At 35.0% G+C, this 17,134-nt stretch overlaps 1 protein-coding gene across 4 annotated transcripts in view; it reads left to right on the forward strand.

The window, feature by feature from the left end:
- The first annotated feature begins 15,454 nt into the window (after positions 1 to 15,454).
- LOC123533761 (proline-serine-threonine phosphatase-interacting protein 1-like) overlaps positions 15,455 to 17,134 on the forward strand; it is a 29,782-nt gene continuing 28,102 nt past the window's right edge. For 3 of the 4 annotated variants that reach the window (XM_045315601.2, XM_045315604.2, XM_045315605.2), the window contains exon 1: positions 15,654 to 15,945. In XM_045315601.2, the coding sequence (XP_045171536.2) occupies positions 15,910 to 15,945 (36 nt within the window). In that variant the 5' untranslated portion in view covers positions 15,654 to 15,909. The other variant, XM_045315603.2, reaches the window with a different exon arrangement.

Raw genomic sequence — 17,134 nt, forward strand, 5'->3', positions numbered from 1 at the left:
TCAGATTCAACAAAATGACTAGAGCATATTTTACAGATGAATAATGAAGAGTTTTTTCTTGTTTTTATATATGATGCAGGCCCGTGTCCAGTTTTTATTGTGGTGGGGGGCAACCAGGGGTGGGTTCGGGAGGGGTATCCCCTCCCTATGTCGAAAATTTTTTAATATGGCACATGAAAAGATGCATTTTCCTGCTACCTGAAACATCTTTAAGGATGCATGAATGTTTTATATATTTAAGGAAAAGTCTATTTTTTAATCATTTCATCAAGCCTTTTCAATGTATGTATGATTGTACAGTCACAGTGTATGGACTTCATTTTTCTGTATGATACCCAGATCTCAGTGTATTGGCTCGGATTCTACCAATCCAATGTATACCAGCTACCAGTAATAAAGAAGCTAGTGGTTTGAAAATCAACTTTATTTATCATAATAAAACAAACTATATGATTGTCAGCAATAATTATACTACATTTTAATCAAATGACTAAAATTTCATTCATTCTACCCTTCCTTTCAATCATAATATAAAAAAACTTTTAAAATTTTAAAATTAAAAAAAATAATATGTGTAATTTCACTAAAAAGAAAGTTATCAAAAACTGCTCAAAAATGATATACAAAATGACATGATTTGTAGAAAAATGATTTACTAAGTTCACAAATAAATATTAATAATAAAATAAATAAAAACACAAAAATATTTTTTTGAACTTTTTCTGCATTACTTGTGTTCTAAGCAAATATAATGAAAAAAAATGTTGAAGTTTTAAGATGATTGATTTATTTGCAAATTTTAGATTTCAACAAAACAAAGTATTATGACAATTACAATTTACATCATAGATTTCAAATGACAATGAACTCTCGGGCAACCTCATTGGTCAGTTGTTTACCCACTACCCAATCAAGTACCGCGTTTAAAAAGCAAGTGATCAATGAAGCATGTACAGATAAACTTTTACCTGTAACATACCCGGGGCTAATTTCCGCTACCGGACACGGTTTTATGGCTCTTTAGCCTGAGTATTGCTGTCAAATCAAGCCAATTGCGCTGGTGTATAAATTTGTTAATTGAGGGGCCCATAGTAATAAAATTCGTAACTAGCAAGCCCCCTGGCCCCCACCTGGGCACGTGCCTGTGATGAGTGTATTGGTACAAATAACATTATATCTAAATTTCAGCTTAAATAGTGGATTTGAATTTATTTATTATATGTTCTAAAAATAACCTAAATTTCATTGGCCCAAACCGCTCATCGTCTTGCACTCTTCCGGTGAATATCACATCATATCCAATGGCTCAAGAGTCAATAATTGTATATTATTAGACTTAAAACATTTTCTGATGTCACACAATAATCATGTATTTGACAAATTTTTTACATTGAGATAAATTCTTCCCACAATAAACCAGGTATAAATGTATTTATTTGCGGTGCATACACCGTGTCTTTCCTTATATGGTAAATACTATTGATAACACGGATTAGTAGTTTTGGCGCTTATTATGCACGAGGTAATGTGTAAAAGTAATATAGTCATTCGAGGCTTTACGTTCAAGCCGTCCACTAGTGAAATTTTTGGTTTGGACTTCGAAATCATGTCTCAGGAGCTTGACGACATGAAAGCTTACTTCGATAGGAAGTTTACAGAAATAAAAAGGGATTTTTCCACGACGCAGTCTGTTGTGAAACCTGCAACTTTGAAATCTAAGGCCATACCAAATTGATTTGTCGTTCGTCGGAACTACCGCATCAATGATTTCATTCCCGAGAAAAAGAAAAAAAAATCACCCGCCCGCACGTACATAAAAATCGCCGAAAAAAATTTTTTTTTTCTGATTACGCGGTCAGGAATGATAACGGTAAACAGGTTTTATCGCTGTTTTAATGCGTCAAAGTGATATTGATCGGAATCCATGCGTTCGTAATACATGTAGCTGATGACACAAATTAAAAAAGGCAGGAATTATGGTGTTGTTCATCATTTGTTTTAAATCTGAAGTGTCTGTGCTAGTGCCACACATGTCCTTCGATGTACTGGTAGGTGATGAAGTAGGCACGTTCTACGATTGTTCAAATTATACAGTGAAAAGAACAAAGCCCGACTTGTAAGACGTGCACGGCCACGGGGATTCAAATTGAAAATATTTGGATTAAACATAGAAATATTGTTCAGATAAAGTTTTCAAACCATTTGTTATCAGTGTGTTTAGTTAAATATTTTAGATCTAGAGCCAAAGCCAGTGCTTTCTTGAAAAAAAAGTTTGTTCACAGATCCTGACTGATGGATCCATCACATTAATTGTCTCGGGCCCAAATCGTTTTGAACGTAACTTCTTTAGTACGGCAGTCAGATATTCTATCAAAATGCATATATTCATTTTTAAAAAATGTTCAGCTTTTCAAATAAGTTGTGTAGATATAAAAAATAATTTATGTCGTATTGTAACCCCAATTTTTCCTGTTTGTATATTAATTGGCTGTGAATTGATTGAAAGAAAGAATCTGAAAAAAAAACAGACTTTCCCAACTCAAAATTTCTTGGTCAATCAAAGCACAACAAATAACACTTTTAAAGAGTGGCCATATTGGGATCATTTTTTGTCCGTCTGTTATCATTTTTGACTGAAATGAACCTCTACCACAAAAACTTAAGCTAAGCTTATCTGTTAAGAAATTATTCCAATGGATTCGAGCAGTGTCGAAGCATTTGTGTGCCCAACTCCGTTTGGTCTCATTGGTCAAGTGATTTATTACTTTCCCCTCACCTCTACCGTTTGGAGTTTCACTAGGGGCACAAAGTTGCTCATGTGTCGAAGCCATCTAACTGGGTTTCAGAAGATATGTTATTCCACTTGGGTGCCTGTTTTGTTTTAAATATTCCTCATCCTCTGCCGTTAAATGGGCACGCCTTCAGATTAATGTAGACCAATCAAAATTAAAAATAAGACACTCATCCCTCAGTAATTATAAATACAAAATAAAAACAAAGTGATTCAGTGAGTTTTAGCAAGAATTTATTTGCAAAACCATTCATGTAGTCTTTAAAACATACAGAAAAGCTATCTACCGTCTTAGTCACACTATAAATGTTTAAGTTCTGTGTTATTATTATTATTATTATTATTATTATACCAGATTTATATAGCGCCCTTTTCATGATCAATTTCACGTTCAAAGGCGCTTTACATAGTTCAAATGCAGCCACACAGGGCGCATAATTCATCCTCTACTAGTACAGACACAGAGCGATCTGACCAGAGGGACAGAGTGAGACAAAGCCCCCACGACAGAGAGATCAGAAATCAGATACAGGCTTGTCCGGCTAACTTAGCCTAGCTCATTGCGAATAGACAGCCTGGTTCTTTAACGTGCCCAGTGTATAGCACTGATACACGCAAGGATTGCCTGGGTTTCTGACCAGTACACCTCTAGTTGGGTGGGAAACACTGAAAAGCGTTTCTGAAAATTCCCGAGTAGCTGCCGGGGATCGAACCCCAGACCTCAGGATTGGAAGGCCAGTGTGCAAACCACTGAGCTATCCGTCTTAAAGAAATGTTAACTTCATGTATAATCATAACTGCAAAAAAAAAAAAAAAAAAAAATACCCGCTCGCTCCATGTAAAAGCTACCCGCCTCTGAAAAAATCAAAATTGAGAAAAAAAAAAAAAAAAAAATTTCGCTCGCTCGCACCCATTTTTTTTTGAAAATTTTCCGAAGAACTATGAATCAATTTGGTATGGCCTAAAGGCTTACAAGATCAACTTGACTTTAACTGTGAGTTACTTTCTCTCGTTCAGAAACTCGAGTGTCTTACAAATCCTTTAGAGAACTGTGATATTTCTGACATTTGTGTTCAAATCAGCAAGAAGCTGAATCGACGTATTAAACTGATAAAATTGGCTGATAAATCCCCGGCCGGCTGGCTCGTGGTCAAAGAATACGAACAAGACGACTTGGCAAGCGACGACGAAGACAGCAGAAAAATCAAAAAAGCGGAGAAGTCAGCTCTCGCAATTTTGAAAGAACGAGATGAAAAGAGAAAGTCGCTAAACAAGGATAACTATACTTCACGTTATTCTCCTTATCACATTCCTGGGGTATCTGGAAACGTCAATAAATACGCTATGGCAACACAAGCTCAAGGGTACAACAATTTTCGTCCCTACACGTTCAACAACCAGTGGCGTCAGAGATTCTTCGGTCCAAGGCCAACCGATCAATGCTTTGCTTGCGGCAAGTTCGGACACTACCGTTCCAACTGTCCACACAATGTCTTCAACCAGAAGGTCGGCGGAGCTCCAGCCTTTACCAGTACATTCCCAGGAGAAACTGATCAAAAGAAGCAGTGAAACTGTAACTTCCCAGAATCCTGTCATCACGGACTTGAAAGTTGAGTATAATTTGAATTTTGTTCCATTTTATCAGATTTACAATGAACAAAAATCCTATTTTGAATTCAAAGAAAATCAGTTTTCTCCAAACATTTCCGTAAAGGGCAGATTGAAACAAAATTTTGATTTTTGGGAGTCCATTGGCGCAAATGATTATGTAAAAAGTGTAATAAAAAACGGTTACACTATTCCTTTTATCCACACTCCTGATTCAGTATGTTTTAAAAACAACAAATCCGCTGTGGTAAACATGCCTTTCGTGTTAAATGCAGTTTCAGAATTAGTAAATTCAGGCAGAGTATTAGAAGTGCCTTTTCAACCACTAGTAGTAAACCCCCGTACAGTATCTGTTAGTCGCTCAGGCAAGAAAAGGCTAATCTTAGATTTAAGGCACGTCAATAAGTACATTTGAAAAGAAAAGATGCGGTTTAAGGATATTAAGTTAGGTTTAGACTACGTTGAAAAAGGCGGTTACATGTTCAAATTTGACTTGACCTCGGGATATCACCATATAGACATTTCCCCAGAACACCAAACATTTTTAGGGTTTTCCCTTAAACAGGGTAATGAAATAAAATACTACGTTTTTACATTGCTCCCGTTTGGTTTAAGTTCCTCTGGTTTCATTTTTACCAAAGTTTTGAGAGAACTTGTAAAATATTGGCGTAACCGAGGAATCAAAATCATCGTTTACTTAGACGATGGTTGGTCAGTTAATTCTTCATTTTATCAGACTTTAGCGGATTCTGATTTTGTGAGGACTTCTTTTGATAAATCCGGTTTCATGGCCAATAATGAAAAGTCTGTTTGGGTTCCTGAACAATTTTTAATATGGCTAGGTCATTTCTTTGATCTTAAAACAGGGGTTTTAAAAATTACCAAAGAACGAGTTGATAATCTAAAACGGGCGATTTCGGTTACAAAATCCCAAAAATGTGTCCCAGTACGCCACCTAGCGAAAATAACAGGTATGATAGCCTCAATGCATTTTGTCCTAGGGCAGCTTGTCCGCCTAATGACCAGGTTCTTGTATGCAAGGGTAATGAGCAGTAGTCACTGGGATTCTTCTTGTAGTATTTTAGAAGGAAGTCAAGAATGGACTGAATTATCTTTCTGGGCAGACAATATTGATTTTCTGAACGAAAAACTATTGTTTCCTGTCTCTCCGGCACAAGAGGCATTTTCTGTATTTTCAGACGCAAGTGATGTTGCATGTGCAGCATATTCTCCTAGTTTTTCTGGCTGCATTTCGCACAAAACATGGTCAGATGTTGAAAAATTAAAAAGTTCTACCTGGCGAGAATTAAAATGCATAGAATGGGGTATCCGGGCTTTGTCACACTTTTTAACGAACAAGAGTGTTCAGTGGTTTACAGACAATAAAAACTGCGAAGTTATCGTTCAAGCCGGAAGTTCCAAACAAGATTTACATTCTTTAGCCTTAAACATTTTCAATTTTTGCTCTCAGAACAGAATAAATTTGTCTGTGTTATGGATCCCCCGGACAGAGAATGATCTCGCGGACTTTTATTCCCGTCTTATTGACGAAGATGATTGGTGCGTTTCAGATGATTTCTTTAATTTCATAAATTCGTTATGGGGACCGTTTACAATAGACAGATTCGCAAATGGTAACAACAGAAAAATTGTTAGGTTTAATTCTAAGTTTTGGAACCCAGGAAGTGACGCGATTGACGCCTTATCTCAAAACTGGGCTGGGGAAAACAACTGGCTAGTTCCCCCCGTATGCTTAGCATGCAAATGCATCTTATATTTAATTCATTGTAAAGCAGTCGGCACGTTGATAGTGCCGAAATGGCCTTCAGCCGCCTTCTGGCCTTTGATTTTTGCAGACGAGGCGTACACGTGGAGGGGTTATGTGTTAGATGCGTTAGAATTCAAAAATTCAGAAATAATCGTCCCGGGAAACAATAAAAAATCTCTTTTCGAATCCGGCCGTTTCAATGGATCCGTTTTAGCTGTCAGATTAGACGCACGTGTTTAAACACATAAATATACCGCTTGGGTTATTTTTGTTCTATTTTTAACATAGTATTTTCTATAAATACAGATAACGCATGAGGTTTTCACATAGCGGGTTATTTATAGCCTATAGGTGGTTTTCCACAGCACGCTTTTTTGTTTGACTTCAGTAAGTTGTTATTAGAGCCATAGTGTGCACAATGAATCATGCATATACTGTTAGATTATTAAAATTAATTACCTGAATCCAAGGGTCTGCTTAAAAAAAAAAAAAAAAAAAAGTAAACCATTGTAAAGATCATGGAAAAGATAAGTTATAGAAAAGAAAAGATGAGATATAGAAAAGATGAGAAATAGAAAAGAAAAGATGAGATATAGAAAAGAAAAGATGAGATATATAAAAGATGATGATTATAGAAATATAGAAAAATTGAAGATATAGAAAAGATGAGATATATAAAAAAAAAAAAAAAGATATATAGAAAGAGGAGATATAGAAAAGATGAGATACAGAAAAGATGAGATGTAGAAAAGATGAGATTATAGAGATAGAGAAAATAGAACAGGCATAGGTATTATGCCATGTGATATAAAAAAAAAAAAAAAAAAAACGAAAGCAGGTCATTGGAGTCAGTTTTATCATTATTTTCCAAAAACTCCTATTTTTATCAGTTATTTTTTCTTTTTTCAGATGTTTTCAAATTTGGTATTTGGAAAGATCTCCAACATTTAACCGAAAAAAATCCGAATCTCAAACACCTGGCAGATATTTTACCTGATACAGTGTTACAAAGCAAATCTGATAATACCAGAAAACAATATGCATGTTATTTTAAAAAATGGATTTCATGGTGCAGTCAAATGAATATTACTAAAGTATTTCCAGCATTAGAATTTCATATTGCTTTGTATTTGGTCTCATTAATTCAGAAAGAGAGCTCCATTTCAGTCATAGAACATAGTTTCTACGCGTTGAAGTGGGCACACGACTTTACTGAAACAAAAAATCCGTGCGAATCCAAAACAGTCATTTCAGTTTTAAATGCTGCTAAAAAGCTGTGTGGAGCACCTACAGAAAAGAAAAAGCCTCTAACCTCTGACGTCATTTTGAAAATGTTTACCTTATATCCACCCGACGCCGTTGATTTATACAGATTAAGAACATTAACTTTTATTGTCATAGGTTTCGCCGGATTTCTCCGCATATCAGAATTAAGCAACCTGAAATGCTCAGACGTTACATTCAAAGACGATTATTTCGAATTATTAATTCGATCTAGCAAAATGGATCAAACAAAGAAAGGACAGAATGTAATAATCTCAAAAACAGGAAATATTACTTGTCCGTACAATACTTTAAGTCTTTATTTTCAAAAGGGAAATATTAATACCGTTGATGATGTTCACCTTTTCCGCCATTTATCTTTACATAAAAGCAAAAACTGTTATTTATTCAAAGAGAAAGGCTGTCTATCATATACAAGGTTCAGGGAGTTACTAAGGGAGATTTTGTCAAATTTAGGTTTGAATCCAGATGAATATGGAACACATAGCTTAAGACGAGGTGGCGCTACTGTTAGCGCAATGAACAATATTTCGGATAGACTTTTCAAAAAACACGGAAGATGGCAAAGTGAGAAGGCAAAAGACGGTTATGTTGTCGAAAATATTTCGGAAAAATTATCTGTTACAAAAAATTTAGGAGTGTAGATTCATAACACATTTCCTGATGAACGTTATGTAATGTTATATGATGACCGTGTACATGACCTCAGGGAAATACATCGTTATGATTGCTTTTGCCGTAATTGTGTTGATCAGTTTAAAACTTACTCTGATTCATTTTTGAATTGTTGTGCATTTTTGTTCCCGTTCTTTATTTTTTCGACGGCTTAACGGCATGCCCCTAACCTTAGACTTTTTGTTGTGTTGTTTATTTTAAGGTTATGAACTTAGGTTAAGGTGTATGTTTGGAGATAATAAATGATTTATGCTCGTTTGAGAGAACCGAATTAGAGCATAACTGGGCAATGACTTGATTATAATAAATTGATAGGTAGGACTATCTGCAAGAGCAGCTACATGGAAATTAAATAAGAAGTATTAGAAAATCTTAAATAGTATGCTTCAAAATGATCAAATCAAGACTTAAGTATTATATTCAGTCTTAAATGTTACCTATCAGCAACCAGCATTATTTTTTTAATTGTTTTTCACAATCTAAAATTTTAGGTACTATCTCTATATTAAGGTGCTAATTTTGTTATCAAGTTGCTAATGTAGCAGTTAAAAACAACGAATGCTACGATATATATATATATATATATATATATATATATATATATATATATATATATATATATTCGTTATTTTTCCGTTAAAGATGCATCCTTTTATCAATAAGTGGATAATAAAGCATTTGAAAACAAAGAAAGCTGTGAAATTTATACTCGTTATTTTTCGTGTTATAAAGATTATTTTTTTAAACAGCGATTCATGTATTATAATCATGATAATTACAGTCTGGTTCCCTCTCATTTATAATGGTTCGACTTTTCCATTGTTATGTACGCTTGTGTACGTTTATATATCTCTAAAAAGACCAAATTATATCAGACATGGCCCGATATTGATTTTTGTGTTACCCAAAGTTTTGAGGGGGAGCACAAAGAGTTGCTCTTGTCCGTCCGACCGTCCGTCTGTCTGAATCTGTGTCGGTGTATATCTCAAAAAAATATTTAAACCAGAGTTATCAAACTTCACAGGAATGTCATTTTATATGTGAAGTTATGCATATAGCGTTTAATGGGCTTTTACACAGCCACACCAGTCATGACCCTTTACTAAGTAAAAAATATATCCGTCCGTCCTTCCGTCCGTAGAATTTGTTTCGTGCATATCTCAAAAAGTATTTGACCCAGAGTCGGGCCTGAATAATGTAATAAAAAAATAATTGCAGCACTCAGAAATTGAGAAAAATATCTGACGGTGATAAACTGACGACTGAGGTGTTAAATGGCAAAGATCCGATGGTGTCCGCTGCTTCTATAGAACACTTGTCCGAAAAGGTATGTTCAATGTTTGAAATGTCTGTGACAGTCTTTACTATGTCAATTCTAGGGCTTTCTTTTGCTGTTGTTAAAGATGCCCGTCCGTGATGAAATAATGCACATAAGTAAATGAAGCTAAGTTATTGATCATTATGACTGTTGATTTAATACATATTCTATAAACACTCAAGTGTCTAATTTTGTCATTTATGGCAGATATCAGGAACCGTGAGTTATACACAATTCGTGTAGGTATAGATTCTAGTAAAGACCTTTGATAATGTTACTACGGTATTGTTTTTTAATACTGACACTGAAGGTTCGATATCAGAAAGGATTTTATTGTTTGCTAATTACAAATATACATGTACAAACTTTTTTAATTGAATTTGAAATAATAAGAAAATTTTATTTTCACTGCATGGCGAAGAATAATCATTCTTCATACCATTCGATCAAACTAACGTTTAGAAATTGCATGCGACTGCAACGTTGATGGGATACGGAACAATAATGTTAGCAGACATTCTCATATAATATTTAATGATATGATATAAGTGACTAACAGTATTGTCTCGCGCGCTTTTTACATTCAATGAATGTGTACATTGTATCCTTCGTATATTATCTCATATTGTACAATCGCTGAAGAAAGATTATCCCTGAGGGAATACTATCTAGAAAATATTACATATATGTCTTTGGTTCTCACGGCAGGTCACACTGCAAATAATAATATTGAATGAATTTTAACTGAGTGTTCTTTTGTTTTGTTCACTCTCGCATTGCTATGCATGTTTAGTATATTTTGTTCTTATAACGATGAACTGTACACGTTCAAGTTATATCAATAAATTACTGTTCTGTTCTGTTCTGTTCAATATTTAATGATATGTCTAGAATTTCGTCATTTCAGAGGAACCCTTTGTATTTTATGTCCTCATCAATTAAACATATTTACTGTCTACGTTTTTAACCAAGCGTGTGTCGTTCTTCCAAAGACGCGATAATTAGGTTTATGGGTTTCGGCTTGGCACTGCTGTTGTGGTAACGGCAATGTAAATATTAATACGTTTTCTGGGTCTTGGAAACAAAGGTTACATAGCTTGGTCAAAATTTATGACCCTGAAACGTTCATTCGTGAATTAAGGAAGTGCATTCTACAAAATGCATTGGGTTTTAAAAAGAAATGAACTCTCAGTAAAAAATATTAAATGTTAAAAATGTAATAGTTTCGCCAAATCTTGCATTTTTCTTCACTTGTCATGAAAACGTAAATATTTTCGTAAATAAATAATTTCTTGCTTTATTTCATACAGCAAAGCGTACACTCCTAAACGAGACTAACATTGTTGAAATAGTATTATAATCAAACGTTCCGAAAATTAGCAAGGCCTAAAACACTTAAAAAAAACACTAAACAAAATGGTTCTCTTCCTGGCTTACATTCGATGCAATATATTCAAAGATCTTTCATTCTTTTCTATCTTAAGGTATTGGACCTATAATGACGTTCGGCAACTTCCTTAAGTGTAGCTTAAACAAACACGTGCCTTTCCGTACCAAAAGACGACAGAATTTATGGATCCATGACCTTAATATATTGCAGATATTATTTATAGTCATTGCCGTACTGTCTGTATAATTTAATATTAATATCTTTGCGGATTTTTATTTGTTTTTCCAGGCGTCCAAGGTTTCAGTCTCTAGTGACGGTTCCAATCAGACTGAAAGCCCAATATTTTAGAAATGGAACAACCCGGCGAATTTACCTCAAAGAATTAATTTCTTCAAATTCATCGCGGCAACTCGTGCTTGGCAACGACGGGGTAAAGAAAGAAAAGTCAAAGAGAAACCGATTGTTTACTATGAAAACACTTACAGGATGACACCAGAGAAAGGAAAATATTTTTCACCCTGTAAAGTGGAGAAGTTGTCACAGGAAACCTTAGAAAAGAGACTTAAGTCCATGAAGTATTCACCAGACGGATGCCGTATCACCACCAGAGAACTATGTGTTGATATAAAACGCAAAGTAAAAAAATGGATTTTCCACGATACAAAATAATTTGATCACGCAGAATAAACGACAGGGTATTCAGGTAACAAGTAGACCCCTATGGAACGCCAACACTGACAACTTTGCATCATATACATACAGGAATGCAACACTCACCGCCGTCGCAAACGTGTATGGAGTTTATTACGAATAACTAACAAAACCCCGAACACAGACCCCTACGGAACCCCAGCAATGACATTTTTGCATCATAAAAACAAAAAGCGTATTGCAGTTATTCACGTGCATATTGTTTATCATGAATATGTATGATAATGTCGAATAAAAATTATGTACAGTCGCCAAGTTCCAATCACTACTGTTGGAAACATTAATGGGTTTTGAACTTTTTACAAACATATAATAAATACTAGTAACAGTACCGAAAATCCGAGCATGTCTCCTGTGGAACACAATAACTAAAATATACAGGTGGTGTTGTGAACAGAATGATACAATGTTGGATAGAAATACAATAAACAGTCATGTACTCACGGAGCTCCATAACCTTAATCATTCACATGCAAAAATAACATGATGATCCGAAGGGAACAACGTACTTTTTGGATTGTAAATCATTTTTGTCTCACTCAGTTGCCACCAATGAGTACCAGTTACACTTTATATGCATTTAAGGTTGTTTATAGTCGCCAACGGAATGCTACATGGGCAAATCCTTCAGAAGATTGTTTGGTAGAGAAAATCCAAGCTGGTTGTCGTCCGCTTTGAATGGGAATATGAGATGTATGGGAAGGTAATATGTATTTTTCATGCTGCTTTACTCCTTGCCGAAATATTTGACTGAATGAACATTGTTTGTATCGATATATCCAGGTAGCATAATTGACTAAAATGTCCCACATGGAAATTAAAGATAAATGATGGAATCAAAGTAACAGCTTTTGTTCGTATGTAGTGTTTTTGAGACATATCATATATTTGAAGGATGTGTGCAAATAGCCACCAGATGGACTGATCATTTCAGTGTTTGATCATGTCCTGTGGTTGCAGACAACGTGGTTTTAAGGCGAGTGATCTATATGTTGTAAAATCAACCCTATGTGGCTAGTAGAGAGAATCTTGTTTCTCAGTAAAATAACAGGTTTGACAGTTTTATATTATTTTAAAAATCATTTTTAATACGAAAGTGAAAAACGTAGAATAGTGACATTCTTTAAAAGTATAACAAAATATCAAAGTAACCACTGTTGGTACAACTCGCCAAATCTTCTCTGCGGAGATGTACGAGTAGTTTCCCCTTTTGCAATTACTATGACAAAAACTGACGGTAACTGCAAAAAGGGACACTACTCGTACAGCCCCGCAGGGACAATTTGACGAGTTGTACCACCCAAGTGAATTTAACCTTTGCTAGTGGTATACCATCATCAAAGACTGAGACTGAATAGTTAAAAACTTAGTGATAAGTTATTTCATTGTAATTATGGTTTTTATGGTTAACACGTACTGTCGCATTCGCCTTTGGTACATGGTCTGTGTACCGAAAGCATCGCATGCATTTTATTATTTGTTTCATCAAAATTTTATCAGAATGTAACCAATGCATCTAGTAAGTTCTTTTTTCGTGAAATGGAATATTCAGTGTTAATCTATCTAACTAACGCCAAACAAATCGTTTCAATGGTAGAAAAAAATGTTATTGCTATTTATAGATTTCCTAATCATTTTGATATATCTTTTCCGCTTTTGTAACGTAATAAATCGTAATAGCGTCAGATGGCTTTTTCACGCCTTCGTACTACGGAATGCAACATTTATTACACGAAATTCATTTTGAAAATATTCAGTCTGAAATGTCGACGTCTGCAGCTATCAAATGCGGAAATATCTTACATCCGAGGCATATAATGACACTTTCAGACAACATAAAAAAGGACTTTTTGAACGATTTCCACTCATACATTTAAACGAGGTGACACCTGCGCGTGACCCCTGAATATAGACCAATGCAAATGTGACTTTCGCTTTCAAGTTTAGCCTGTTTACTTTTATTTTCTTTACTTCCGGAAAAAGCTGAACGTCGTCTGACGTCATTTTCTGTGCGTATGCCTGACGAGATTGCATTAAAATGTGCCGGTAGTGAAACGGGGCAAATATTTTTGTGTCCTTACAACAAATCATGTACACATGTCGTCATGATAATTCTGTCTGAGCATTGAACATTAGTATTCTTCCGCGTTATGTTTATTTCCGTGAAAGTGATGTTATCAAACAGTAACCGGAAACAAGATATAATTCAACGTTATATTTTTATTTATCACCAAAACCCATAACATTATAATAAATGTTGCACTTACATTGACCTTTGACAAAAATAAGAACAGAACAGAACATAAGTTTATTTTTCTAGGAATTGAACCGAAGTTCCTTTTCCAACCTCACAAATAATAATAACATACATCAAGATCAGATAACGATTGCATAAAAAATGGATGACCCTAACAGCAAAATCCTCATTATTGTCATTATATAACACTTAATTCTCTACAAAATACGTTGAAAATTGTTTTTTTTCTTCAAGACCTCCATGAACATTGCTGATAAGATACTTGAAATCTACGGCATATAGATATCTATATTCTCTTTATCTTGGGTAGTTCAAAGTATTGATCAATCCATTTTTAATGCGTAAGGTGAATGCACTAGACTTCAATTAATGGTTACACTTGAACTTAGTCAAAGAATGACAGTGTCAAACAAACGTTGGTTTAAAGATTCACCTGATAACGAGTATTTGATTTTGTTTTAGTCTGCAATCTGGTCCAAAAATGAAAGATAAAAGATAAGGGTAGATTTCCCGGAAGCACAAAGCACCCCAAACACAGCCATATCTACATGTATTTATCACAGTGCGTAAACACTACTGCAATTTTTATTCAGACATCGCCGTAAATATTTTGAACTTGGGAAAACAAATTCTTTTTTCGAAATCATAATTGACTGTACATGATATTTAATATTTCCTTCTGCTGCATTTTTTGTAGAAAGGACAACGTGTGTAATGACCGTCTTTAAACCTTGAGCCTGCTAAATTTCTAAAATGGACTGGTCCATCATTCAATTTGGACAATGCCAATTACTATTCATAGGGGTGTTTAACTGAATAGCGAACATTGCAGACCATGATCAGCATGATTTTTGGTCTGCACTGGTCGCAAAGGTGCCAACAGGCTTTAGGTTGAGAAGGGCTAAGCTAAGCTTAATAATATATCGCAAAATTCAAACAGGAAGAAGAAAAGGTGTTTATATCAAAGCAACTAGTGATTATCAATGATATATTATAATATGAAAAGGTAAAGATAGCTTCTGACTTTACGGAAGAAGTAATCGTAATAAATGGAGCTTTTATGTATCTGCAATAACATGTATGTCAGTTGAAATCTTTAAAGATTAAAGTTTTAAGTGTTATCGTATAACACTATTCTATATTCTGCATAGACAATCTTCTTCAAGTATACTGATAAATCTTTATTAAAGTTTTCAAAATGCACTGTTTAAACAGGCATTTTTTTCGATTCATTTCGTAGTATAAACTTTCTCACTTACTTACGTGTTTTTAAAATGATTCATAGTGAAGATATCGTGGTTAATCAGCATTTTGCCGACCCACTACAAAATGGCCCAACGTACATTTGAGCCGCGCCATGAGAAAACCAACATAGTGCATTTGCGACCAGCATGGATCCAGACCAGCCTGCGCATTTACGCAGTCTGGTCAGAATCCATGCTGTTCGCTTTCAAAGCCTATTGCAATTAGAGAAATCGTTAGCGAACAGCATGGATCCTGACCAGACTGCGCGGATGCGCAGGCTGGTCTGGATCCATGCTGGTCGCAAACGCGCTATGTTGGTTTTCTCATTGCGTGGCTCATTGGACAGATACTAATGAAGATAAATATAAAATTCATAACGTGTTTTGATAGTAACAGGTCACCTGTACAAAACTATCGTAGATCTTTCGGTATCTCCTTGTCAGACGATAAATTAAGCATGTGATTTATTTTCAAAACAGATTCAGATACTTTTATCTGCATCTGAGTGCATTTTGATGTATTAAGATATGTATGCTTTAAATATATGTGGCGAATATAAAAGTTTAAATACGACGCGTTGATAAACAGAAGTGTTTAAAGGTTAGACGTAATGCATAACGATCCGTTTTGAATGTTACGCTTGCTTGATTTTGTTTATAATCATATATCTGTGGTGAATTAAGGAAGTAAAAAAGTATATGCTGGAAGTCTGCACCACATAGTCAGTTAAATTGTATTTTGTATACGGACTTTGTTACTTACTGAGGAAGTTAAAAAAAAACTTGTGTGTGCATAAATGACACTTAAAATGTAATTTTAATTGTATAAATGTTCTAAGAGCCTTGCATTAGAACTTTTGAGGATGACCCGCGGATTAACTTTCAGTGAGGCGTTTTGGGTAAGCGACTTTAAATAACTTTTGTTTGATAAATCGAGGGCTTAGAGTGAAACTAGTCTGCTTCTATTTCTATATACTGAGATAGACCAGTTTCGCTCTAAGCCCTCGAAATGTTCTGTGCTCTGTGTCAGTGAGGGTAAGAAACTAAATACAAATATGATAGTTTCCAAGTTACGTTTTCATAGTTGTACAGGTACCCGTTGTGAACGTGTAGATTTTTTACGTGGCATGTAAATAGATTTGACAGACGATCATCATTATGTAAAGATATTAAATACCACACATACAAGTACTTAAATTACAATGTTTCGACTAACTTAAACGCATCTTAAACGCATGACAAGTCCATTAGATAAGATATTGAAATATTTAAAATCTACAACAATTTAATACTGAACGTATTGGAATTATATCTTTATCACTCGCACAGTCTAGTCTATAGAAAAATACTCATTCATGCTGAACATGATTGATTCTGCCTTTGCGACCAGAGCAGATTGTGATCAGCCTGCACATCAGTTAATGCTGCTGTCCAAATTGAAGCATGGACAAGTTCAATATAGAAATTTAGCAGGGTAAGGGCTAAATCAGTTTCTGAAGGAGCTGCCTCGTCTTTAAGTGACAGGTATTATAATGAATATAAACATGTACGTTACTGCTATGGTAACATCTGAACTACTTCTAGGTCTTAGTTCATGTCCTCTCATCCATGTAAGTCAAAAAACATTCCATAGTTCTGTTTTGAGCATATTTATTTGAAATACGATATGGCCATTTGAGTCGCACCATGAGAAAACCAACATAGTGCATTTGCGGCCAGAAAGGATCCAGACCAGCCTGCGCATCCGCGCAGTCTGGTCAGGATCCATGCTGTTCGTTAACGGTTTCTCTAATTGCAATAGGCTTTGAAAGCGAACAGCATAGATCCTGACCAGACTGCGCGGATGCGCAGGCTAGTCTGGACCCATGCTTATGTTGGTTTTCTCATGGTGCGGCTCATTTACTGTTTTATTGAGTGCGTTTTTATGAATGTGTATCTCCCGTTGCAAAATCAAATCGTTACATTATGTTAACTACGTATATACTGTAATTTTAGTATTTACCGACTCCTTTGATTAAGACGTTCAAACATGCGGAAAACGATTACTGACACATGTTTTTTAATTCAAGATACTTGTTTTATATTTTT

Source organism: Mercenaria mercenaria, chromosome 12, assembly GCF_021730395.1.
Source record: "Mercenaria mercenaria strain notata chromosome 12, MADL_Memer_1, whole genome shotgun sequence".
In the NCBI taxonomy this organism is placed as follows: Eukaryota; Metazoa; Mollusca; class Bivalvia; order Venerida; family Veneridae; genus Mercenaria; species Mercenaria mercenaria.